Raw genomic sequence first — 27,727 nt, 5'->3', positions numbered from 1 at the left:
AACATGGCAGAAATATGTTAAATTCAATATATACATATATATTTATACAATTATCATGCTGCACAAGAAAAAAAAGAGAAGGAAAATAAAATGCAAGCAAACAGAAAGTGATAATGCTACATTGTGAACCACACTCCGTTCCCACAGTTCTCTCTCTGGGTGAAGATGGTTCTCTTCATCACTGAACTATTGGAATTAGTTTGAATCATCTCACTGTTGAAGAGAGCTATGTCCATCAGAATTGATCATTGTATATAGTCTTCTTGTTGCCATGTATGACTATTATCATTTTCTTTACAGAGTGATACCATCTACTCAAACCCAATTCTCATGATCTATATATCACTTAGGTTCACAACCCTCCCCTCTACATTCTTATTCCCAATACATTTCTTTTCATCTTATTTTGAACTGAAATTACCTTCCCCTTATTCTCAAACAATCTAAATCTTGTATTTAAAATCTTTGCTTAAAACCAAACAAAACAAAACCCAAAACATCTCTTCAATGAAACTTTCCCTTTCATTATCCTTAGACTTGGAATGATCATTTCATAAATACAACAATGATAATAAGAATTCATGGGTTAGCTAGGTAGATACAGTGGATAGAGCAGTGGGCTTGAAATAAGGAGGATTTGTTTTCCTGAATTCAGATCCAGCCTTAAACCCTTACACTAGCTGTGTGAGCCAGAGCAAGTCACTTAATCTGTTTCCTTCAATTTTTTCATCTATAAAATGAGATGGAGAAGGAAATGGCAAACCATTCTAGTATCTCTGCCTCAAAAACTCAAAGATTCGTGGAGAGTTGAATATAACTGAAACGATTCAACAACAAAGGATTCACACACAAAAACAAAGCTGAAAGGGGTTTGACAAGATCATCCAATCCACTGCTTCTATTTATTCAAATAAAGAAAATGATACCTAAAAAGAGAGGTTTCCTAGAGTCACATAGCTAATCTGTGGCAGAGCTAGGACTGAAATCCAGCCTTTTCAATGCCTTTTTCATGGACAATGCCTGACAAATTACCATACTTATTTTAATGTTTTCAGCATTTTTTGACCTTACAATATTTTTTTTTAATTAAGTCTTCTATTTTTCTGACTAATTATCGTATCCCCTAAAGCACTTAGGACAATAATGGACACAGAATAGGTATTCAAAAAAGTTTTTTTTTCTTTCATTTGAAAGGAAACAAGATGGAAAGTCTTATTTATTATGATTCTAGCTGGCATGCATATTCAACCCCTCTGGAACATATGATACTAATTACCCACTCCCTAGTCTTTTGAAAGTCTCTATTCCTTGGCTTCAAACACTGTATTTTTCCATTTCTCCTAATTTGAAAGCTATTACTTCTATTTCCTTTGTTTTTCTTATATTTTCTCTTGGCCTCTGAGATTGTCTATCCTTCCTGCCCCCTCAAAAGTTGTCCTCTATTTTCTCATCTCCCTACATTTCAGAATACATATCAGAATGACTCCATATATCTCATGACTTCAAACTAACAAATTCCAAATCTACATTTTGAACCCCATTTCTTACCCATGAATCATATTTCTAACTATCCCAAAGAACTGCCACGCTACCTAAAACAAGACATCCCATCATCTGTCTCCACAGAGTGACTCCTTGGACAGAATACTCTCCCTACTCCTCATCTCTTACTCTTAGAATTCTTCACTCCCTTAAGGTTCAGCTACTTTAAGAGACCTTTTTCGGATTTCCCTCTAGGTGTCAGTACTTCTCCTCCTCACATAACTTTATTTCCTGTATATAAAAGAGCACATCTTAAAACAATTGTTGGATGAAAATTACATATATATATTTACCATCTCTCAAACCGTGTCATTATTGTAGGCACTAGCCCTCCCCCAAAAGATTGTGCTTCCCCCTCCAAAAAGAGATAGGCTGGTACCTTCGGCAAAGAATGTGCCTAGTATGTGTCCATCCACACTTTACAGCCAATTCTTATACTGGAATTATAAATCCAACTTGAAAACTTCCTTTAGTGTATGTATGGGGGTGTGTGTGTGTGTGTGAGAGGTAGTTGGATGTATACACAACTGCAAAGATACTTATAAGAAGGGTGAAATGAGAGAATGTAAAGAGGTGATTCTGAACTCAAGCTAAGCCCTACCCAGTATATTTTAGATGGGCCCTCTAGGGGGGAAATAAAGGGGAGTAGATAAGAAATTAATGTAGTAGATGAAATATAGGCAATGCATGCTATAATCCCTGACCCTGCTCAATGATACTTAGTAAATAATAAAATATTAAAACATGAAAATAAAAAAATTCTATAGATGTACTTTAAAATACACTAAGGCATAAGCACCATAGTAGTTGGCCTGAATTAGTAACAAGACAATATAAGCATTCAGATCAAAAACATTCAGTATGAAGCAGGTAGAAAATAACTCATTATCAGCCTAAATATTTCTGGCTCTTTTGATCCTTATAGTTATGTTTTTAAGCCCTTATTATATTTTGTTTGTTTTATATAGCAGAAAGTGTTTTATCAGTGTAGGTTCAGAAAAAGTATTGTCTATCAGAGAGTCTACAGAACTAATGCTTTCACAGGATAAGTGATTATCCTAGATAAACCCTTAAATATCTTTTAACTCTTAAAAATTTATAGCTTGCTATTAGAACAGTTGATACTTTACAAAACATTTTTTGTATAAGACTTCTATCAGGGAAGAATGTCTGGTTATTTCCATTTTGTGGCTTAAGTCCCAAAGAAGTTCAGGGTCACACAAAAAATAAATTTTAACACAGAAATTCAAACTTTTATCCTTTTTGATTCCAAGATCAATGTTTTTTTTTTTTTCTACCCGTGCCATGCAGCATCTCTGAATTGAAAAGACTTGTTTGGTCAGACATTTTTTGAATAAGTATAGAATACTGCACTTCAATCAAGCTCTGGGAAATTCACCACTTTTCCTGTCATCTCTAGAAGTGACTCTTCCAACACATTACTTTGGAGTTTGTACTAGGATGCAGATTTTCTTGTCATAGTAGTAATGTAAATATAGCTACAGGTAATTTAAGACAGTTTCTTTGAAAAAAAAAAATGACAATGAAGTTGTAATTACCTCCATCAAAATCACAAAATACTCCTATCCTTTCAGGAACAATAACATCTAAAGCTTTGGCTTTATTGTTATGCTTTGCTGCAAAGGTGCTTTGTAGCCAATTGTTAACATGGATACACCAACTAGTATTTGTCTTTCCCAACTGGTCAAATTTCCCCAGGGTTTTATATGCTAGTCCCACGCTGTAGGATTTACAGTCTTTCTGGGCTCTGACTTCCCAATAGTGTTGTCCACTTTCAATGGCAGTGTCTCCTGCAAAACATTAAGAAGGTGAATTTGAATCTGTCTTTTTACAGTTAAAAAAAAAAAAAAATCTTCTAGAAGAAGACTTTCTAGTACTTGTTTTCCTTAAATAGAACTTAAATATTCTAGTTGCATAATCTTGATTACAGGGCAAGAACATGGCAATACATAGATATATACATAGATACATATCTATCAAAGAGCACCTCTTTGAAACAACAATTTGACTTCTGTTACTATATTTTCCTATAAATAACTGCAAAAGAACTCTTCTACTATCAACAAATGCAAAATCACACTCAATTAAGTAACACCTGAACATTAGTTTGTAAACATATAGAAGACTGCATAATTTCCAGAAGTGACATTTTAAAGAAGACACAATAAGTCAGTTTGAGAGAATAAAATTTAAAGGTGAAATAATCTGAGAATTTTTAATGGAACATTTCTAAAAAGCTATACATTCAACATCCAAGTATTTAGTTCTTTACTTGGGGGAAAAGCTCATTAGTTAGTCTACATTACTTCCAACCTATCTAAAACAATGATGAAATCTGAAATTTTATCCTACCCAATACTGTATATGATTCACCAGTAAAACGATCTCTGCTCCCTCTTATAGATGATGGTCTGGAACCCACTGAAGTCCGTTTAGGTGATGGTGTACCACTTCTACAAAACAGAACAGGAAAAAAATTCCAGGATAAGGATGCTTGATAAAGCATAAAATGTCAAAATGTCAGGAGCAGGAATAAAACTTTGTTCATGAAAGGTTCTCAGTTATACCAAAACATCATAGCATCATTTTAGTTGGTCAGAATTGTTAATATAACAATGATAACCATCCAAATAAAAATCATTCAAAAAAAAAAAAAAAAGAGCAGGTAAAAGTAACTTATCATGCAGAGTAAACAAAGATTAGATTTGTATCAGAAAGAGGAAGAAACAAGATGAGAAAAGAGAAAAACAAAACTAAAAAAAAAAAAAGCAATTCTACTTTCAAATTGAATAAAAATAACTAATGACCCTTCCTTGGCGATTGAATTTTAAATAAATAATATGAAACTGGGTATGTATCAAGACATTATGATGGCTGCCTATACAATTAGAGGAAGTGCACAAATAGATGAGATAACAGAGCCATCAAAGTAAGAAGGTACCAGGTTCTTTATCATTATGCTTATATATAAGCAATTCTTAGTCAAATTAACTTTAAGGTGTTTAAAAAAAAAAAAAAAAACATACACAAACAGCTGCTCTCCCAGCATATTGCAGAAGCACGTGACATGTAAAATAAGAGTGTAAAAAATACTCATAAAATGTAGAGCTTAAGTAAACCTTAGAAAATATTTACAAATGAAAAGACTGGGACCCAGAAAGATGAAAATGTTCTACCTAAGAATCAGATAGCTAATGAGATGCAAAGCATCTTAAATTTTATTCTATAACAGTTGGTTTGCTGGTGATTTAATATCTCCCAAAGTTCTGGGAGCAATGTAATTTACTATTTACCCTTTTACTTATTTTCCAAAAATTCTGATATTATCCAAAAAAATATAAGTCTACAATATTAAAAAAGAAAGTAAATTTGTTAATGTTTCCAAACAATTTCAAATTTTATTATTATCATGATCACCTTAGATTATACTACGTCACTTTCAAATTCTATATTCTTGATGCTTAACTTAAAGTGATAGGATTTTTCTTTACAAACATTATTGAGAGGGTTTTTTCAATTGTTGTGTCAAAGAAAAATTAAAGTAAAAACATTTCAATAATATCATCCACTAAGAAAGACTATAAATGGATGAGTTGCTGACCTGCATTAGTGGAAAGTTTCCAAATAAGGAAATGTCTACTCTTTCTGAAAGATATCTAAATCTTCCCTCCATTCTTAGAAAAAAAAAATTCTCCACTAGATTCCTACCTCAAAGCTTCAATGGTATATAAGTAACATTGGATTTTCAACAATTATATTAGATAAAGCAAATCTTACTATTTTACCAAACAAGACAAGTCCTGAAGATGGATCTGACAATCCAAGAAGCAGCTTAACAAATTCTTTTTTTGTTATTTTTCTTGATGAACATTTTAAAAACTATTAAGAACTTATTTTTTCTCCTCATTACCTTTTCCCCATTTCTAGTGTACTATTCATGATTATTCCCATTTTATTTTTTCTTTAATTTTGAGTTCCAGATTCTCTTCTTCCTAGTCTACTTCCCCAACCACTGAGAAGGCTTGGCATCAATTATTCACATGAAATCAAGCAAAACATATTCCCACATTATGTAAATCATAAAAAAGCAAGAAAAATAAAATGAGAAAATTTAATGTGGCCTGAACTCATTGGTTCTTTCTCTGGAGGTGAATATTTTCATCACGAGTCCTTTAGAATTGTCCTGCATCATTATATTGATCAAAGTAGCTAAGATTTTTAGCTGATCATCATTACAACATTGCTGTCACTGTGTACAATGATGTCCTGGTTCTGCTCACTTTCCTTTGTTTAAATTCTTATAGGTATTCCCATCCCATTCATCGTTTCTTATAGTACAACAGCGCTCCATAACAATTGTACATTGCAACTTGTTCAGCCATTCCCTGGGCAATCCCTCAATTTCCAGTTTTTTGCTACCACAAAAAACGTTACTATAAATTTTTGTACATGTAGGTCTTTTCTCTTTTTCTTTTATCTCTTTGGTGCACAGATTTAATAGTGGTATTGCTGGGTCAAATTTTATAATCATTCAAGCATAGTTCCAAATTGCTCTCCAGAATGGTTGGATCAGTTCACAATTCTATCAAAAGTTAATTAATGTACCTATTTTCCCATATCACTTCTAGAATTTGTGATTTCTGACAGTCACGATGTAGTACTTCAGAACTGTCTTAATTTATAATTCCCTAATCAATAATGATTTAGAGCATTTTTTCATGTGATTATAGAAAACTTTCATTTTTTCTTCTGAAAACTACCTATTCATATCCTTTGACCATTTATCAACTGGGGAATGGTTATTATTTTTGTAAATTTGATTAATTTCCCTTTATCATGGAAACTCTCTATAAAATCTTTTAACATTACTTTTTGGCAAAATATAGTTTTCCTATATTATTTCTTATTTCTTTTAATTAAATCTATTTTTGCTTTGGCATCATCTAAGATCATGACTGCTACCCTGCCTTTTTTTTTTTTACTTCAGCTGAAGCATAATAGAATCTGTTCCATTTCATTATTTTAAATCTGCATCTTTCTGTGTCAGTGGGTCTCTTATAAACAAGTATTGTTGGATTTTGTTTCAAATGCATTCTGCCATTCACCTTCATTTTATGGGTAAGTTCATCCTATTCATGTTCACAGTTATTATTACTATTTCCCTTTCACATGTTTTATTCTTTCTTTATTCTGTTCCTCTTCAAAGTTCCCTTTTGTACCACTGCCTCTTTTAATCTAGCCTCCCTTTCATCTTTCTCTTATCCTCTTCCTTTTCTATTTCCTTGCTAAGAAAAATAGATTTTTATGTACAAATTAGTGTAGTCTGTGTTTTTTGAACCATTCCTGATGAGAGGGAGGAGGTTCAATCATTTCTCTCCACTGTAAAAAACTTTTTTGTGATTCTTTTATGTAAGATAATTTCCCCCATTCTACCTCTTCCTTCTCCTTTCTCTCAGTGAATCCTCTTTCTATCCCTTGATTATTTCAACATAACTGATTCGCATACATATCCTCTATCTATGTAGATTATTTCTAACTGCCTAATAATGATAAAAGTTTTTAGAATTACATATATTTAACTGTACATATATAATCAACATCAAATTGCTTACCATCTTAGGGAAGAGGGAGGGGAAGAAGGGAGGAAATTTAGAAGTCAAAACTTAAAAAAAAAAAAAAATGTTTAAGTCAATTAATCTTTCTGGACCAGAGAATTGCATGTATTGTCTTCCCATATAGGAATGTACATAATTTAACTTTATTGAGTCCCTTATCTCTTTCATGAGTATCTTTTCATGCTTCTGTTGAGTCTTATATATAAATGTCATATTTTCTATTCAGGAATATTTGAAAATCCTCTATATAATTAAATATTCATTTCTCTCCCTCCTTCTACCCCCTCCCCAGAAAGATTATAATCAGTTTTGTTTTATAAGTAATTCTTGATTGGCAGGATTCTTTCCATTTCCATTTTATCCTCTGGTTGTAGAATATGAGAGTTGTTCAAGAGAACTATACAGTTCTGCACAAATATATTGTATCAAGGATACACTATAATATATTTAACATGTATAGGACAGCCTGCCATCTAAGGGAGGGGGTGGAAGGAAGGGAAAAGTCAGAACAGCCGTGAGTGCAAGGGATGATAATGTAAATATTTACCCATGCATATGTTCTGTCAATAAAAAGTTATAATAAAATTGTTTTTTTAAAAAGAACATGAGAGTTGTTTTCCTGGATAGTTTCTTGACATATCATGTCTAGGCTCTTTTTTTTTGTCATGGCTTTCCGAGAGTCCAATAATTCTTAAATGATTTCTTCTAGATCTTAAAGGTCAGTTATTTGTTTCAATGAGATGTTTCACATTTTCTTTTTTTTTTCATTAGTTTAACTTTGTTTTATTGTTTCTTGAAGCCTCATGATGTCTATAGCTTCCACTTGCCCAATTCTAATTTGCAAGTAACTATTTTGTATCTTTTTTTCCATTTAGCTAACTCTGCTCTTAAAGTGTTATTTTCTTCAATAAGCTTTTGTACTCTTTTTCCATTTGGCCTGTTTTGCTTTTCATGGAGTTTTTCTTTACCATTAGGCCAAGTCTATTAAGCTTAAAAAGTATTATTTTCTTCAGTATTTTTTATGCCTTTTACCACACTATTAATTCTCTTTTCGTAATTTTCTTGCATCAATCTCATTTCTTTTCTTATTTTTTCCTCTGTGACTCTAAGTTCTTTCTTTAATTTTTCCAGAAATTCTTCTTGGAATTAGGTAGGGCCAATTATCATTTATTTTCTTTGAGTTTTTGTTATAGCTGTTTTCACATTGTTGTCTTTTTTTTTTTTCAAGTGTGTGTGCGTGCGTGTGTGTGTGTGTGTGTGTGTGTGTGTGTGTGTGTGTGTGTATTGGTCTTCCCTGACACTATAGTAGCTTTTTATAATCAAATTCCTTTTTTGGTGTTTGCTCATGTTCCCATCCTATTTCCTGACTTTGAACTTTACATTAAATTTGAGCTCTGTTCAACTTGGAGTAGGAAACCACCATATCAAGTTTTACCTTTTTTTCGTGTTCTTTTCAGAGCTAATTTAAGATAGGTGGAAGAGTCTGTAATTTTTTGATGCTTCAAAGGTGATCTGAGGAAAGATGTGGTCACTACTTTTGTGGTATATTCTCTGCTTTTTACATTGGAATGGCTCCTGTTTCTCTGTAGCCACAAGTGCTAGAGCTCCTCTGGGCTCTGGAACCACATGTGACTATGTCCTCTGCTCTCTGGCAGCTCTAAATGCTAATGTCCTCTCTGCCTTGGAACTCCAACTAGGACCCCGTTCCCTCACGTCCAAACATAAGCACTACTCTCAACATGGAACTGTATCTGGGCAATAGACTAGTCAACCAGCAGCAGTTGTACCAAATGTCAGCAAAGGATCCCCTATAAGCTGTTTTTGACCATTTGGTCAATCCCTTTACCATTTCTAGGTTGAGAGTTTCCTAAGATGTTGCTGCTGCTGCTGTTTCCTCAATTTACTCCAAAAACATCCATTGCTGCTGTTGCTATTACATGTATTCTGGGCTAGCTCCCCTTTCAAGTGTCATAGACCTTTCTTACTAACCCTCTTAAGTTTTCTTAGGATGGAAAAATGTCTCACCCTGACCATTTATTGATTCTGTGCTCCAGAATTTGATTTTAGGCATTATTACAAAATTGTTTCAAGAGGAGTTTGTCTCGGTTGCTATCTTTACTCCATCTTCTGGCTCTTCCTTCCACCAGCCTAGCTAATTCTAAAAAGATATTTTTAGAGATTTGACTTCTGGGTAAAAATGTTTTGGGTCATGTCATCTAACAAAAGTTTTAATTACATCATTATATAGTTGAATATATGTCCATATAGTTTGGGACAGAACTTACACTCTTAGAAGGATTTATCCAATTTTTACCTTTGTATTCTCAATGACTAGCATAGTATTAATAAACACTTGTAGATTTTATATATCCTACTATATTAAAAGTATAACAAAACCAATTCACTACAATTAACAATGGGAAAATGTGTTTGAAGTTTTAACTTGGGGTGCCAAAATATATTTGACCCAACTTCCTGTCCTAATGATAAAATAATAACTCCAGGGTTTTAGCATAGTAGTTCTTTCACAAGAAATATATCATATCACATCATAAATATATATCATAAATCCCTTTGGCAGTCTAGTGAGTTTTATGGACTTCTCAGAATGTTTTTAAATTGACAAATAAAACACATAAGGTTACCAAGAAAACCAGTAATACTGAAATAAAGGTTTTTTTCATCCAAGTTCATGGTGTCCCTGTAAAATATATACTAATTCTGCGATCAATTTTAATAATGCTTACTCTAGAGCCTGAGACAGAGATTCTAGGAGGCGACAGCAGGGGATTCTAGGGGTAGGAAATGGAGAAGGGAATAGACACTCCAGGGTATTAGAGGGAAGAAATTGTTGGAAAAGGGTCCCTGGACAATTTAAATATAAACTACATGGAATCACTACTTGGTTGTGAACTCTGTATTCTTCTTCTGGAACTCCAGCATTACCTTGATTTCTATTCTACAGTTTAGTAACAGGTTTCTCTGATCTCAATCCAAATGTTTAAAAAAAACCAATCAAAGCTTTTCAGCTTCTCTTTTCCTGATATGAGTAGACAATTGCATTAGGGCAAATCTGATTTCCTAGTAGGCTGCAGGTGGGATTGTTAAGGCAGCTCTGTGCCAGAGCCTCTGCTCAACACTGGCTAAAAAGGTCAAACAGCCAAAAGTAGAGGGGGAGATTAGGCAAAACTTTGATCAGGAGGGATGTGGAAAGGATCAGTTTATATTAAGTAAGAACTAGCTGCATACTGCTGGTAACAGTGGGATAATCCTTATAATTCTTCTTCACAGTATTGTAGATGTGTAATACATAGTCCATGGTAAGTGCTTAATAAGCATTAGCTGTCTTGTTGTAAGAATTTAATTCAATTTGACAAAAAGTGATTAAAGTCTACCATCTACAAGTCATTATGTCAACCTACAGAGATAATACAAAAGCAATAAATGAAGCAATCCCTGACCTCAAGAATATAACACAAATAATTAAATTTAAATTTAAATTTAAAGATAATTTAAAGAGGGAGAGAAAGAACACTAACAATCTATTGGATCCATAAAGATTTCAATAAGGCGAAATCTAAGCAGAGTCCTACAGGAAGCAAAGGATTCTAAAAGGAAGCAGCAGAGTGACTTCCAAGTATGAGGGAGTTTTTCCTAAAAAATACTGTTATAAATGATTGATAATCTGCATCTGGAAAGAGAACTATGGAGACTGAATGCTATGGGCCAGAACTCTGAACTTGAAACAAAGGATTCTTACAAGGTACTAAATGGAATTGATAAGAGACAATAGTTATCTAATTTAGCATGGTTCAGTATGATTGATTTAATCCTATAAGGAGATGTTATGGGCCAGAACTTGAAACAAGGTACTAAGTGGAATTGAGGAGACAATGATTAAATCTAGTTTAGCATTGATTTAATCCTACAACAAATAATGGTTTCCTAGTGATATAATGATTGATGTATACTCAGTGTGGAGCATATAAGCAAGAAGCTCTCAGGGTCAGAATCTCTCTAAGGCTGAGACAGCTTCATTCTATCTTCCACCTTTGGAAGGCTGGAGGCTCAAGCACAAACCTTTGGGAGTCAGGGAAATTCAGAACCCAAAGAAGGCAGGCGAGAGCTCAAGCTCTCGGAACCAAGGCCAGACTGAAAGGCTCTCCAGAAAGCTGCCCAGCCCCAAAAAAGGAAATAATAAAGGATCTGGACTATAAGAAAGCTAACTGGGTCCCAAGAAAGGAGACAAGACTTGGAAAGAAATAATAAAGGATTTAGACTTTAATTCCTGGCTGCACTTGTGGTGATTATTGAACTGAAATGAAGGCTGCCTCCAGAGACCCCCAAGGAAACCCCAACAAGAGAAGATTACATTTTAGAGAAGAATATTACATGAATATTTTAGAGAAGAATATTACATGAATATTACATTCTTTAGAGAAGAATATTACAAATGCTATGCTCACTTTTTTTTCCTGTTTTTTGCTTCTGTGGTAGTTTTTCTATTTTGTTCTGATTTTTTCTTTCCTAACATGATTCATATGTACTAAAAAAGTTAATATACACTTAAAAATAAAATAAAAATTTTTAAATCCATTTTTACTAGATCTGAGGCAAAATAAGTTTCACTCCAGTCTCTTATTCTATATGGAAAAAAATGGTTGATAGGCTTCCAGGACATAATACATAAAGACTATTTATTTAGTCTGTAATATATCATTACAAAGAAACATAACAGAAAACATTATGGAATACAATTATATTACTGACAGACAAGGCAATTAAACAAAATTAAATTAAAGCATTTTAGCACTGCACTTAAAGAGAAAAATTCTTAGTTTTGCCTCTGACATTCATGTCTAGGAAAATCGGCTAAATTTTTCTAAGTCTGATGCCTCATATAAATTAGGGCTAGTAATATGAAGATAAATTTATTCATTTGTTTTAAAGATTGCTTTTTACTACATAATTTGCTATATATAAGCACCAATCTAATGACATTGAGCTCCATACTATTCTTTCAACAAAACATTCCCTTCTCTCAACCCCAGGTATTTTCATTAGATGTTTCTCATTTCTGGAAATTTCTCCTTCCTCATCTCTGCCTTCTGGTTTCCCTGGCTTTCTTCGAGTCCCAGCTAAAATCTCACCTTTTAAAGGATTTTCTTGATCCCCCTCAATTTTAATGTCTTCCCTTTGTCAAATATTTCCAATTTATATTGTATAGCTTGCTTGTAAATAGTTGCTTGCACATACTTCCCCATTATACTGAGAGTTCCCTGAGAGTAGGGGCTATATTTTACCTTTCTTTGTTTCCCTGGTTAATACTTCATAAATAATTGACTGATGGCTGAGTAAGGTAAGTGATAAAGAATTGGAAGAGAATTTTAAAAGTTGTATATGTATCAAGATAAGATAAAATTAACTAAACTATGAACAGTAAAAGACAAAGGAAAAGAGTATGTACATATTTTCTAGGAAAGAAGAAGAAAAGAGGAAAAGAATCCCTGAAGCCCACTTTGTGACACTAGTTTAAACAGTTTGTTGCTGTTGAGAAGTAGAATGGGTCAAAGTGCCTAAGGAAAACAGCTGAGGAAAGGGGAAGGAGAAATAAGGCAAAATACAATGAGAAGCTTATACATGCAAGATGTGTACCGGTTAGATGTTAATAAATCAGATATCACAACTTCTATTTACAGTCACTAGATTGAAAATGACAATTCTAAGAAACTTTCAGCTTCAAAGACTACGAGTATGTAACAGTGAGAGAACATCATACAAATCAAATGTAAATTTTCATTTAGCATTAGATAAAAAACAAGCTTATAGTGTTTGATAATCACAAGAAAACAGTATACTTACCATCAGAAAACAAAATTAGGGAAAGCATGAAAAATAAATGTAACTCAGAATTAGGACTTAATCTCAGTGAAAATAAAGGAAAGAGAATATTCCCACAGCATTTCATCCTTCTGCCCACAGTGTACCTATGCTGGAGGTTTCCAGATTCTGCTTTCTGACACAAAAAAAGCAGATTTGTTTTCTTCTTTAAAGAAGACTAACTTCATACAATAGACAACTATGTTAAGCAAGATTTGGCAGACAAAACAGAAGAGAAAGATTTTGGAAAACTATTTGTATTTAAAAAATATTTTTTTTTAAGAAAAAGAACAAATCATACAGAGCTTGAAATGCTAATTTCTGGCTATCCAAAAATCTGTGACCAATTCAGACTAGATATCTTCCAGGAACTCTAACAGCCTTTAACAGTTTATAATAATTTATAAATAGAAAATTTGTAAAATGAAAAATATCTTCTACCAAAAATAAACAAATTAAATCAACTGGCCAGATTAACATCAAAACATAACAATCTGTTTTACCACAGAGTTATGTTGCAATTTGCTTGCAAATCATTCTTTAGATTTATTTTTTAATTATTCTTTAGAAATCTAGGCTATTGTCCCTTTACTTTTAAAAAAATGTTATATTCTGAAAATTTGTGTCTGAGCCAATATTATCCAAATAACACTTTTAAAAATATTTTTCATCTTTCAAATTTTAATTTTTTAATTTTTCAAAAATTTAACATACTAGGAAAAGCTATAATATTATATACATTGACTGATGAGACAGAAAACATTCCAGAAGTAACAATGATCAAAATCCAGACATGAATGAATGAATGCAAGAAATCAGGAGGTTTAGGAAAAAGAAATTATTATAAGATTTTAAAGTAATTAGTTATGTAGTTTGTACTACAAAACCAAAAGCTGCAGTTATAAAACAATCTATCAACACATCCATTAGATCATTATTTTGGCTGATAAAGGCTGCTAGGATTGGCTTTTGCTTATTAATCTAGACAGTGCTAAGTGTTAAAAAGAAAATTACTGCAACATTTTCAGCCAAGCTAGACATACTAAATCCTAGAACCATAAAGATACATGTCATCACCTTTTATTGTTCTTCAGTGCAGTAACATGGACACTGTCAGACAGAAACAGGCAATTATTAAGAGACTGATATCACTACTTTTAAAAAAATGTATAATTTACAAAAAAATAAAATTGATGGCCACCTTCCAGGGAAGTATTTTCACTGTTTTATTGATAAAACTCAAATCTGCATTTATAGAAGGTTGTCTCAATTTAAACAACATTTATTTTCATAACAGAGCATAAGGAACCTCTATCTGTAAAACATTCAGGCAACTTGTAACAATACAATGATATGTAGCCTGCTTGTACAGTTGGCCTAAGAATAAGAATCAGATTAATATGTGTTATAGTGTCTTATTCACTGCACAGCTTTCAGGTTAATAACTGCAAATTCCAAAAATGGGAGAATGATACAAGTATCTTTCCTCTAAACAGTTTGAACTGTAAAATAATCTTAAAAAGCAAAATACTTAAAGATCTTAAAAGGAAATAAACAACAAAGATAAGCAGAAGGAAAGTTATGAAGGGTGATGAAGAGACATGAACCAAAAAACTCAAATACCTAGCAAAATAGTATCATACTTACCTAGTACAGTACTTGTCACACAGTGGGCATGCAGTGTTGTTGATTTACTTCATTAGTATAAAGACTTAATGTCACTACAAATTAATGTAAAAAATAACTAAATGCATATTTAATTTACATATATAAAAAGGAGACCTAGTTCATGAAATATTAAAGTAAAATAGATTCACATCAATAAAACCTCAATTTTTAAAAATCAAACTAAAAATAAGTGTTCCTTACCTGCCTTTATTTTCCTTTCCTTTCACTTTATTTTCTTGACTTTTTCCTCCAGTTGGATCCCATTCTACACAGTTATCTTCAACTTTTAAGTTCATATGGGATGATGAGCTATCCAAACTGAAGTTAAGTGCTATTTAAGACAACATGTTAAACTGTTAAAAAAAAAAAAAAAAAAAACCAAACAAACAATAAAGGAGCACACACACAGACATACACGCGCGCACACGCACACACACACACACACACACTCAGAGTTTCAGGAGTTTGTAATTTCAAATATAAAAAAAAAAAAATCTAGAGTGCTGAAATTCACTATTGGTCTTATTATGACAAAAAAGGATCCAGAAACTGAGGTAATGGTGCTTATGTTAATTGTCTCATGGAGTCACTGTGAGAAGAAACTTCTGTAAACAGTTTTAAGTGTAATAAAAATATGAACTATCAGATAATCTTTTGGGGAAAATAATACATTTTGAGGGTTCTTATGCCAATACTTTAAAAAACACATCTCCTTCCATACTTATGGGGTAGAGCTAGTATATGTAGATTTGATTGGGGAGAGTAGAAAAATGTGCTAAAACAAGTATGAAACAGCACCTTGTCCAACATATTTAAGAACATAGAACCAAAGGAAAGACATCAGAAATAATTTAGTTTCCACTCCCTCATTTCATAGAGAGATAGGTATCAAGCATTCACTTTGTGTCAAATTTTGTTATTTAAGCTCTGAGCATACAAATACAGGGGGAGCAAGGTGGTACAGTAGAATGCCAGGTCTGGAGTCAGGAAAACTCATCTTCCTGAATTCTAATCTGGCTTCAAACATTTCCTAACTATATGACCGTAGGCAAATCATAACTCTTTTTGCCTCAGTTTCTTCATCTGTAACTGGCAAAACACTCTAGTATCTCTTCCAAGAAAACCCCAAATGAGGGTAAGAGACAACTGAAAAAAAAACTGAACAACAATATACTAGAAGAAATATGAAGATAATGGGTTTCAGAATTGCAACCTGTGGGCAAATGCTCTTTGAATTCTATTTTAGGACAATTAGTGCATATCTACCTAAGATTTTAAAAGTTTCTCTCAGTTTTATCTATAAAAGTAGGGTGAGAAAAGAGTGATACTGAATCACTGCAAGTTCATTCCATCTCTAACCTTATACTCCTACCATACAGCAGAGATCCTTGGCAACCTTATCTATTGAGCAGTTATAAAAACTATTCCCTTGTACTGGTTGTAACATCTCATGTTAAAGAATATTATAGTCCCAGATAAAGTAATGTAGACTAGAATACTTAAAGAAATTCTGAATCATACACTGAAGAACTATTTTTAGAAAGAGCTATCAAACATTATTGGAGCAGTTAGATGGTATAAAGGATTGGCAATTTGGTGCAGAGTAAAATCTGAGTTCAAATCTGGATGTAAACACTAGTTGTGTGACCTTTAGCAAGTCATTTAACTGCTAACTGCCTCGATTTCCTCAAAATATAAAGGGATAATATTTGCATCTACTTCCCAGGGTTTTTGTTAGAATCAAATGAGATGGTTTAACTATGAAATGCTTAGTACAATGTCTGGCACAGTCACACTATATAAATAATGGCTGGTTTTTTTAATCTTATTCCGAGACCTCTCTTCTTTGTAAAGATTTGGTATAAGCAAAAGGTGGAAAAAGTATAAATAGGATGGGTAGAAATACAATTATCATAATGAATGGAAATACAATACAATTACCATCCTAACTCTGAATGTGAATGGGTTGAACTGACCCATAAAATGGAAAAGGATAGCAAATGCATTAGAAAACATAATAAAAGACTATGTTGTTTGTAAGAAACACAGTTGAAACAAAGATTCACACAGAGTAAAAATAAGCAACTGGAACAAAATCTATGATGCTTCAGCTGAATCAAAGGGTAGCAGCAATCAAGGATAGCAATAATAGTTTCAGACAACACAAAAGCAAAAATAGACTTAAAATAAATAAATATAAGGTGCTATACTTTGCTAAAATAGATAATAAATTAATTTTAAATTTGGTATATGTGCGCCAAATGACACAAAATCTAAATACTTAAAAGGAAGATATTTTAAGTTTTAAATTTTAAAATAATGATGGGGGGAAATACATAGTTAAGCCAGTAGTGGAAGACCTCAATGAACTAACTGAAGAGCTAGAAAAACTTAGCCACAGCACATATACACATACAACATACACAATCTCTCTCTCTCTCTCTCTCTCTCTCTCTCTCTCTCTCTCTCTCTCTCTCTCTCTCACACACACACACACACACACACACACACACACACACACACACACACACAGAGGAAGGACCTAAATAAAATTTTAGAAATATTAACTATGACAAATGCCTGGCAAATACTGAATGGAAATAGAAAAGAAGATTAGCTATACATAGTACCTTTACAAAAACTGGCCATGTATTAGGGCATAAAAACCTTTCAAACAAATGGAGAAAAATAGAAATATTAAGATATATCCTTTAATTAAATACTTACAATATAATAAAAATTTATATTCAACAAAGGGCTGTTGAATAAAGCATTAAAAATCAATGTACAACTAAATAACTGATTCTAAAAGAATTGGTGGGTCAAAGAACAAATTTTGGAAACTATTAATAATTTCAGTACAGGAAGCGACAACAATGAGGCAAAATCCAAATAGTGTAGAATGCAAGCACAATAGTTTTTTTGGGGAGGGAGGGATTTACATATATGTGTGTTTATGTGTATGTATGTGTGTATTGTATAATTACTTTTACCAACAAGAGAAAGATAATATCTTGACAAATGAGGTATACAACTAAAAAAACCTAGACATCCACAAATTTTAAATACTAATTAAGTATCTTGAGAAATCTTGAAAGTGAAAAGAAATTAGTAATAGCATTATAATTAAATAAATAGAATTTTTAAACTATTGAATTAAAAAAAGACAAAACAAGAAGCTGGAGGTGAAGTAAAGGAATAGACAACATTTAAATATACTAGCAGATCCTCATTCCTGAAAGGAACACTGCTGTTATTACCACAAGAAGTTGTAACAAAAGGCAATGAGTACCTGTGTATACAAACTAAAGCTTAAAGGTTTATCATTGTGATAATTATGTTTATATATTAACTTAAGCAATATTTAAAAACTAGATATTACTTTTATTTCCTTTAACATTTTAGGATCAACTGTAAAACTTGCTAATATTCTGGTAAGATTACCAAAAAAAAGTGGGAAATCACTGGCCTTAAAAACAACGCAAAACAAAACAAAAAAAGTCAAGGCATAGATGTGAGGTAAAAACAAAATTATTGGTAATTACCTTGATGTATTCACAAGACTGTAGAATGAAAGGTAGAAGAGCCTTTAGAAGTCATCTAATCTAACTCTCAAATTTCACAGACTGAACTATCAGAGAACTAGATTTATTCAAAGTCCAACAGGTAGTCAGTAAATGGAAAAACTGAGAAGGGATCCAAAGTCTTCTGCCACCATATCTTCCCTATTATTAGAACTAAACTGCTTCTCCTCATCCCCTAAATCTTTCCCTGGGCCAGGCCTAATACATTAACCATAGATGACAGTAAGAATACAGGAAATTTCTCACGTCCATCTCTTTTTATGTTAGTTCTATATACTTTCCATTGAATATTTATATTGAGAATCAATTAATAAGTCCTACAGCAAACCACATATACATAAGATGTTTATAAATGGGTGGGTTTTTGGTCTAGTTCAGATTTGGATTTATTACTTGGCTAATTCAGTCACTAGTAATTCTAAAGATGTGGGCTGACTATGATATTTGTGATACTAAGATCTATAAGAGATGAAGTTAGTTCTGTTCAGTGGGGTCAAAGATATAATTTTAGGCAGGATTAGTAAAATAAAAAAGTATCAGTAAAAAATTTCTGACAGATTAGTGAATGAAACCTCAAGTGGGAACAGAACAAAATCTCTCAAAAAACTTTAGGACTTGAAGGAGAATTTTTATGACTAATTCAGGATCAACACCAATAGAAAGTGCCTCAACTGAGAGAAGACCTATAAACCACTGACTGACATGATTCTAAATTATTTGGAAAGGACAGTGTAAATAGCCTCAGGTATAGAAAACAAAATATAGCTAAAATTGTCAGATTTGGTTCTCTGTTGGTCAGCAAATTATATAGGGTGAATGAAAGGAAATAGAAAAATTACAAGACAAAAAAATCTCAAATTTTTAAAAAATGACAATTTCAAAACTAGAAGACATTGCATAATCATTACATAAAATGCTTGGAAACTGAAAAACATTCTAAAATTTAGAAGGAAGCTACATAGAATGGCATTCATGGCATTCAAACCAATTTATATAATAGGCCCTTTCATAATTTAATGAGATTCATTCTGCAGTGAAATGAGACTAAGGTACCCACTGAGTATTACTCAATGTCATTTCTGCATCATTCATACATCTCAATGAAATTTTTAAAAAAAGAAAAAAAGAAAAAAGGAAGTCCCTCTATTACTAAGAGCATATTATAGGACAGATAAAATGGAGTAAAGTCTTAACTTTTTGGCATAAAACCTTAAAATTACTATAGACATTCACAGAAATTTTGTTTCATATGTAGCTATTCATTTTACCTTTGGTTTCCAATGTTATTGGATCAGAATATTCTCCTGCTACAGCCTTGTTACAAGCTCGAACTCGGAAATTCATATACTTTGAATCAAACTTTAAGCCTGAAAGAACATAAACAATTAGATTTTTTTTCTTAAAAAAATTTAGGGTAAGTTATTTGTGCAATATTTCAGTTAACAAACAGAATTTTTTATCAACAAATACAATCCTTTTGCCTTTTAGACAGTGAGAAAGTTTCATCTCATAAAAAAAAAGTCAAAAGCATTCTACTTCCTCTCAGTCTGGAGACTGAGTCAGGTACAGTACTAAACATTTCATTATTTATTAACTTATTCTCTTATTAAGAAATGAGAAGAAAATAAATTGTTTTATATTTGTGTAGTAGTATTATTATCTAATATAAAAAAGCAAATAACATCATGATAAATCTGGCAGTTTTATATAGTTTTCCATAATTCATTGAAGTTAGAATTATTTTGTTCTATCTTTTTATTTATTTCACTGTGCTTACATGCTATACTTTGCATTATAATTATATGTATTCCCATTTTCCCTGCATACCACTAAAGCTCTCTGACTACAGGAATTAAGTCACTGAACTTTTCAGTCAACATGTGCTTTCCACTCAGTGATCATTAATGCTGAGCAAAGGAATAACTAGATACTTCTCAACAATGATATTATCATTAAGATTTTCACATGAAAGCCACTTAAATTAGTATTTTTAGATACAAAGAATAAAGTACTACAATACAGTAGTAAACTAACCAGAGATAAAATCAAGTTAATCTTTAAATTACATCATATTAGCTATTTTTAACAATCAATGAAATAGGAAAGAAGGAAATATGTATTTAAGTGACAACTATGTGCCAGCCATCATGAATGCTTCACACAAATATCATCTCATCTGATCCTCACAACAAGTCTGAGAGGTTAAATATATAGTTCTCATTTTAGAGTTGAGGAGTTTACTTGCTGACATAGTGTTGTTGCAAGCTCAAACTCAAAAGTTCATATATTTTTAATCAAACTTTAAGCCTGAAAGAACATGAATGGTCTCCATTCATAAAGGAAAATAAAAACATAAAATATAGTAACAATAAACTTCTTTTTTGGCCTTGTAAAAAAACAAAAAAACAAAAATCATCTTATTCAGGGTTTCTATCCCACTCCATCTTCTCCAGCAGGTTATCTCCTCTGCTATCTCTATTCTCTCACCTTTTTAATCTCTTCCTATCTACTGGCTACTTCTCAAATGCTTACAAATATTTCCACGTCTCCTTTCTCCTATAAAAAAAAGTCCTCAGTTGGAGATAATATCAACAAAGAGAGGAAACTAGAATTTAAAAAAAAGATCCATATCACTGGCTACTTTTTTTTTTCCTTTTCAAGAAAGCTATTCGCTTTTCCTTCACTCTTAATTCTCTGTAGTCTAGCTTCCAATCCCATCATTCAACTGAAACTGTTCTCTCCAAAGTCACCTAAGATTTCTTAAATGACAAATCTAAGTCTTTTCACAATCCTCATCATCCTTGATTTCTCTATATGTTATCAATCACCCTTTTCTTCTGGATACTCTCTTCTCTAGATTTTTTGATGCTGTTCTCTTCTAGTTTGCCTCCTACACATCAAATCACTCCAGTCATTGTTGGATCTCCATTCAGATCATGCACACAAACTGTCAGTGCTCTTCAAGGCTCTACTCTTAGCCTTCTTCTCTTGTTTAGTGATCTCATCAACTTCCATTACCATTGTGTATTCTTAGGTCCTACTTATTGATTCTAATCTCTCTCATCTCCAAATGTTCACCAGACATTTCAAACTGAATACTTCAGATCAACTTAAACTCAACATGGCCAAAACTGAGCTCATTATCTTTCCCCAAATCCTTTTATGTTCCTAACTTCCCTATTGCTGTTGAGGACATCACCATCCTACTGGTCACCCAAGTTTTCAACCTAAGTGTATTTATCCACTACTCACTTCTCCCTCCTCCCCCTAAGACAAAGTAATCTATTGCCAAGTCCTGTTGTGAAGTCTATCTTCACAACTCTGGTATACATCCCCTTCTTTCCTTTGGCACTATCACAACCCTGATGTAGACCCTCACCACCTCATGTCTGAACTACTGACATACTCTACTGGTTGGTCTTCCTGCCTCAAGTTTCTCCCCATTCCAGTCATCCTCAACTCAACCACTAAACTGAACTTCCTAATGTCACCCTTGTAGTCAATAAATTTCATGGTTTTCCTATTATTTCTAAGATAAAATATAAAATTTTCCTTGGCATTTAAAACTCTATAAAATCTAGTCCCTTCCTATCTTTCCAGTCTTTTTACACCTTACTATCCTTCACTGTGACCCAGGGACACTAACTTCCTCAAACAAGACACTCCCAAATATATATATTTTCCCAAGCTATTTCTTCTATCTAAAGTTCTCTCCTTTCTGATTTCCACCTCCAGGCTTCCCTGAAGTCCCAGATAAAATCCTATCCCTCTACAAAAAAACCTTTCTTGATCCCCCTTGATTGCAAGTTTCTTCTCTCCATTGATTATCTTCAGTTTTTCATGTTTATACTGTACATGGATGCTTGCATATTGTCCCTTCCTCCCACCATTAGATTTTGTTCCATGCAATCTGGAACTATTCTTTCTGTTGCCTTTCTTTGTATATTTGGTGTTTAGTATAGTTCCTAGTACATAGTGGATGCCTAATCAATGCTGGGTGACTTGAATGGACACCCAAAATTCGCACGCACACACACACAAAAACTAAGACAAACCTCTATAGACAATATCTAATATGTATGGGATAAATAGTCTGAGTATAAATACATAGATAATTTGTATTCTTAGGTAATACAGATATCATACAGACATCTGAAAATTTGTTCAATCTCAATAACAACTAAAGAAATGCAAATTAAAGCAGTTGAGTAAAAATTAATCAAACATAATAACACTATGTGGGATGTTAGAAAAAATATTTAAAGCACCATTATACGGTATCTATGAAAATTAGTAAAATCCTTCTGGAAAGCAATCTGCCAAGAAGCCAAAAGAATCATGAAGGTAATCATATTTTTTATCTATAATCCTACTACTATGGGGAATATACTTCAAGAAAGAATAACAATTATAAATCCATGAAATCAATAAAAAGAAAATGTACCTTTTATTATAAGACTACGTACAATAAAAGAGGAAGATAAAAAATAAATTAAAAACTTCAGAAACACTCAGAAAAAATACATTAATAATATTTTGAAACTAAGCTTTATATAGCATTCTTAAATTTTAAGTCTTTCCTTTAGAGAAAGTTATTATATTATTATAAATTGGAGATTACCATGAACTGATTTCTAAAAATGAAAATGTATAGTCTTTACCAGATAATGTATATTCAGTGCCCTTAATGTAATCTATTAATTCCCAGCATCTCTCATCCTTTATACGTGGAAGTCCATCAAAATTTGTTTTTCTGTATTCTAGTATAAAATGATCAATTTTATTATCTTCTTCTGGCATCTTCCAAGCAACTGTTACACAATTGTCAGCTACCAAACATTCTGCTGGATCTATTTCTGGAGCTTTGGGAACTGCAAGAAAAGAGAGAAACAGCTATTAAAATCCTAATCAAATATTTATGTTTGTCATTCAAACATGTATATTTTCATTCTGCTTTTAAACTGCATGAGCAACTTCAGTTAAGATAAGTATCCCAATTCCTTAACATTGTTTTTTAAAAGATACTTTTTTGAATTAAGATATTAATACAAAATGTTTTATATAGAGAGAAATAATCCAATGTTAACATTAAGGACCATTACTAATCTTTTACTTTCAAGAGTCATATACTGCATTTTAAGCACTTCCTCATAATAAATGTCACATTTATACATAAATTTTAAGTGGAAGAAGAAGAAGAGGAGGAGGAGGAGGAAGAGGAGGAGGAGGAGGAGGAGAAGGAGGAGGAGGAGGAGAAGGAGGAGGAGAGCATTTGGCTCAGGTTTCGATATTACTCCATTATATTTTAAAAAGTAAAGTTACAAAGTTTCCAAAATTTATCTATTTTGTGTTTCTAAGTATTCTGTAAACATTTGCAGTAACAAGTCATAATTTTTTTTTGCAACTATGGTTCATTCTAGCAGAGGTTATGACCTATATCACAAATCCCCTACCAAAAAAATCAAATATTGCAAAATGGTCTCCTTATTTAATTTCTTAAAATGAAATTAATTTTCATTTCTTAACTCCTTCAATACAGATTTGTAATTTTTAGTGGAAAAATATAGAGATTACACCTTCAACAGGAAAAATGAAAATCTTACCTTGCAGTAAGATGAAACCTTAACATATGAATTATATCACCATCCCTTCAAATATCATAGAGAAAGCAGTGAATGGGTTAGAAGGTCACCCAAAAGCATGTGAACATAGATTATAGAAATCATAAGATATATACAGTTGGGAAGGGAAGTAAAAGTCAATGAGACTAGGGGCCAAGAGCCCATATAGCTTTAAAAGCTAAAGATAAAGTGTATATTTTATCTTAAAGATAACAAGAAGTCACTGGAGTTGTTTGAATGTGTGCTTAAAGAAAAACAATTCAGCAGAACTGTTAAAGACAGGCTGAAAGAAGAAGAGACTTGAGGCTGATTATCCATTCAGCAACTCATTTCAATAATCTTCAAGATTAGGACTTGAATTTGGATGGTAATTGTGTGAGTAAAGAAAACGGTCAGAAACAAAAGATGTCATAAAGGAAGAAAGAGCAAGTTTGGGGAACTAATGAGGTATGTTGTGAGGGAGAACAAAGTACAGATATGTTAAAATTATGAAACTTACCAGGGACACTGGGAATAGTTCATTTAACAAAAAATAGTTAAGTATGGATGGGGGGGGGGGGTTAATGGAAAAGACAATGAGTTCAGTTATAACTTGCTGAGTTTAAGGTGACTCTGAAACATTCATTTTTCAATGTTCTAAGGCATATTGTGATATAGGACTAAAGCTCAGGGAAAAGATTGGAACTGAATGCACTTATCTGAAAGTCATTTGCATAAAAAGTAGAATTAAAATCATGAAAGCTAATAGGTTACAAGACAGTAACTAACAACCACACTTATTGGATACTTGAACAAAAAGCCAGGTAAAAGGAGAACTAGGAGAGAGTGAAAGTAGCATCATGAAGGCCAAGAGAAGAGCAAGTCTCCAGAAGAGGGTAGTTCAACAATGTCAAACACAACAGATAAGTAGAAAAAGATTAGGACTGAGAAGATTCAATTTTGTAAATTAGGAATTCACTGGTAACTTTGGAGAGAATGGTTTGAGATCACACACCAAAGTGCAAAAGGTTAAATAGTAAGTGAAAGGAGAAGTAGACAAGGTAGAGAATTTTTTAAAGAACTTTGCCTCAGAAAGGGTGGAGAGATGAGGACAATAGAATGAAGGAGACAGGTACATTTGAAGGGAGTAATAAAGGGAGCAGTTGAAAATTTAAGTGTGGCCCAGAGAAAGGACTGTGGGAACTGAGTGTGGACCACAACATAGCATTTTCACTCTTTCTGTTGTTGTTTGCTTGCATTTTGTTTTCTTTCTTAGGTTTTTTTTTCCCCTTCTTGATCCGATTTTTCTCATGCAGCAATATAACTGTATAAATATGTATACATATATTGGATTTAACATATATTCTAACATAATTAACATGTATTGTACTACATGTTAAATGTAAGAGGGGAGAAGAAGAAGGGGAAAATTTGGAATAGAAAGTTTTGCAAGGGTCAATATTGAAAAATTGCCCATGCATATGTTTTGTGAATAAAAAGCTTTAATTAAAAAAAAAAAGCAGCCTGGAGAAAATTGGGTATAGAGCAACATCTCACACCTTTATATTAAGGTAAACGCTAAATGGATATATTACCTAGGCATAATGGATAATATAATAAACAAATTAAAGAAATATGTAAAAAAAGAAAATTTAAGTATGGGAGAAAATTATTAAAGATGTAAAATCTGCTAGAGATTCTATGCCACTTCTATACCAGAAACTTGGGGAAAGGAGGGAGCTCAGGTTGAATGACCTCAATTTTTTCAGTAAAGTATTAAAGTAAGGTTCTTAGCTAAGATGGATAACTGTGAAAAGCCTGAGGAGGGATGAATTTTGAAACAGCTTCTATGATATATGAGATCAAAGATTACTTATGGGGGTATCGAGGTGGTGCAAGTAGAGAGAGCAGTAGACCTGAAGTCAGGAGGATTTAAATTGAAATCTGGCCTCAAATACTAGCTGTATGATCCTAGAAAAGTAACTTAATCTCAACTGCCTTCCTCTCTCTCTTGCTCGAAAAAATCAATTAGAGAGGAATAAAAGAACTCACTTGTTGCAATGAGGGTCTACTTGGGGCCTGGCTACATAAATTCATAATACTCCCAACACTTTCTCAAGACTTTCTTCAGTTTTTGTTCAAGCAGCAGGAAGAGGAGGTAGATGATAGGTAGGAGCAATTCAGAAGTAATGAAAAGTTTAAAAAGTAAGAAAAGTGGTGACATGAGACTCCAGAGCAGAGGAGAGTGTAGAGTTGAAATGGCTACCTATTTATTTGAGGTTGGAGAAGGAAAAAAGTGAAGTCAGGGCAGAGACAACAGCCTGAGAGTCAAAGGGAATGGAAATCTTCATAAGGTTTAAGAAACAAGTGTGGAAGGGATGAAGCATATAGAGAAGTGGTGTTTTAGGAGGAGTCAATAGAGGAATATCGATTTTTAATCAGCAAAATCAAACATTTACAGTGTCAAGATATAGTTGTAACCATCCCTATGGCTGAAATGGAGTGAAGATACAGATTATTTTTCTATTTCTTCCATATGCTTCATATATTCAACAGTATAAATTAGATGTTTGATTGGATACTAGGAATGCTAGGAAAAGATTAATTCTAGCCAAAGTACAAAAGATGTGATCTTCAGCAATTTACAAATATGTATTACATATTACATATCTACATATATGCATACATTTGGATTATGTGGTACATAAATATTACAAGGTATATAAATCTACCATGATATACAACAACTTCATGTATATTACCTTTGTCTTTTCCCACATACTACAAGCTCCTTAACTATTTGAGCAGAGGCTCTGTCTTATATTCTTATATATCATCCCTTGGGACAAGTACATTGTAGGCACTGATATAAATTAGTGAAATTACTGAATCATTTGCAAAATAAAGAATTCGGATACAAGTTTCTAAAAACTGAAGTTGTTAAAATCTGCCCATTTGCTTACTAAAAATGTGTCAAGCAAGAACTTTACACATAGCAGTTTTTTATTAGTGGACCAAATCCAGCTTTATAATTAAAAGAATATATAACCAATTCAAATTTTTCAGGACTTAAAGAATTTTTGTTTAATGATTTTTTTGAAAAACACTTATAAAAATGGGTAAATTTCAATTAACATTTATTATACATTTTACTTTAAGCCCATCCTCACTTCTGTTTCAAAACATCTCTCACTTACTTCAATACTCAGATCATGTACCAGCTTCTCTATAAAGCCTTTCCTCATCATATCAAAATGTCAGTGCCCACCTTCCTTTATTTATTTAATCTTTCTGTATTTTATTTATACTGTATATTCTTATATAGAATATCCCTAAAGTCTTAATGCAATTTTAAATGATTAAAACTTACAGAGCCAGGTAACTCTTAGAGGTCATAAATCAACAAGTTCAGTTTCAGTTATGTCTGGCTCTTCGTGACACCAGTTGGCATTTTCTTGGCAAAAATACTGGAGTGGACTGCTATTTCCAACTCATGCAAAAAGAGTTAAGTACCCAGGGTAGCACACCTAATAAGTGTCTAAGGTCAAATTTGAACTCAGAAAGATGAGTCTTCCTAATGCCTGGTCTGACACTATTCACTGAGTCATCTAGCTGCTTCAATACAATCAAGCCAGCTATCTATTACCCATGATTATCAGCTATTAAAGTTTAAAAATACACTAGGACTTCTGGAAAACCCTGTATATGTACATTTTGTCACCCCACATAGAATAAAAGCTCCTTGAGAGAAAGAACTAAGTCTTTTTTTGTCTTTATATCTCCAGCACCTAAACTGGTGTTTGACACACACTAAATC

The 27,727-nt window shown here is 32.6% G+C and overlaps 1 protein-coding gene across 5 annotated transcripts in view; it reads right to left on the bottom strand.

Annotated features, from left to right (window-relative positions):
- FSD1L (fibronectin type III and SPRY domain containing 1 like) overlaps positions 1–27,727 on the bottom strand; it is a 95,817-nt gene that overhangs the window by 9,034 nt on the left and 59,056 nt on the right. For 2 of the 5 annotated variants that reach the window (XM_074282973.1, XM_074282977.1), the window contains exons 7-12: positions 22,972–23,181; positions 19,579–19,677; positions 14,928–15,057; positions 14,136–14,168; positions 3,916–4,016; positions 3,102–3,353 (exon numbers count right to left, since the gene is read on the bottom strand). In XM_074282973.1, coding sequence (XP_074139074.1) covers positions 3,102–3,353; positions 3,916–4,016; positions 14,136–14,168; positions 14,928–15,057; positions 19,579–19,677; positions 22,972–23,181 — 825 coding nt within the window. The remainder of the gene's footprint in view (positions 1–3,101; positions 3,354–3,915; positions 4,017–14,135; positions 14,169–14,927; positions 15,058–19,578; positions 19,678–22,971; positions 23,182–27,727) is intronic. The other 3 variants (XM_074282974.1, XM_074282975.1, XM_074282976.1) reach the window with 3 other exon arrangements.

The sequence above is a fragment of the Sminthopsis crassicaudata genome, chromosome 1 (genome assembly GCF_048593235.1).
Source record: "Sminthopsis crassicaudata isolate SCR6 chromosome 1, ASM4859323v1, whole genome shotgun sequence".
In the NCBI taxonomy this organism is placed as follows: Eukaryota; Metazoa; Chordata; class Mammalia; order Dasyuromorphia; family Dasyuridae; genus Sminthopsis; species Sminthopsis crassicaudata.
The sequence above is the reverse complement of the archived record's forward strand: the minus strand, read 5'-3'. Positions and strand labels throughout refer to the sequence as shown.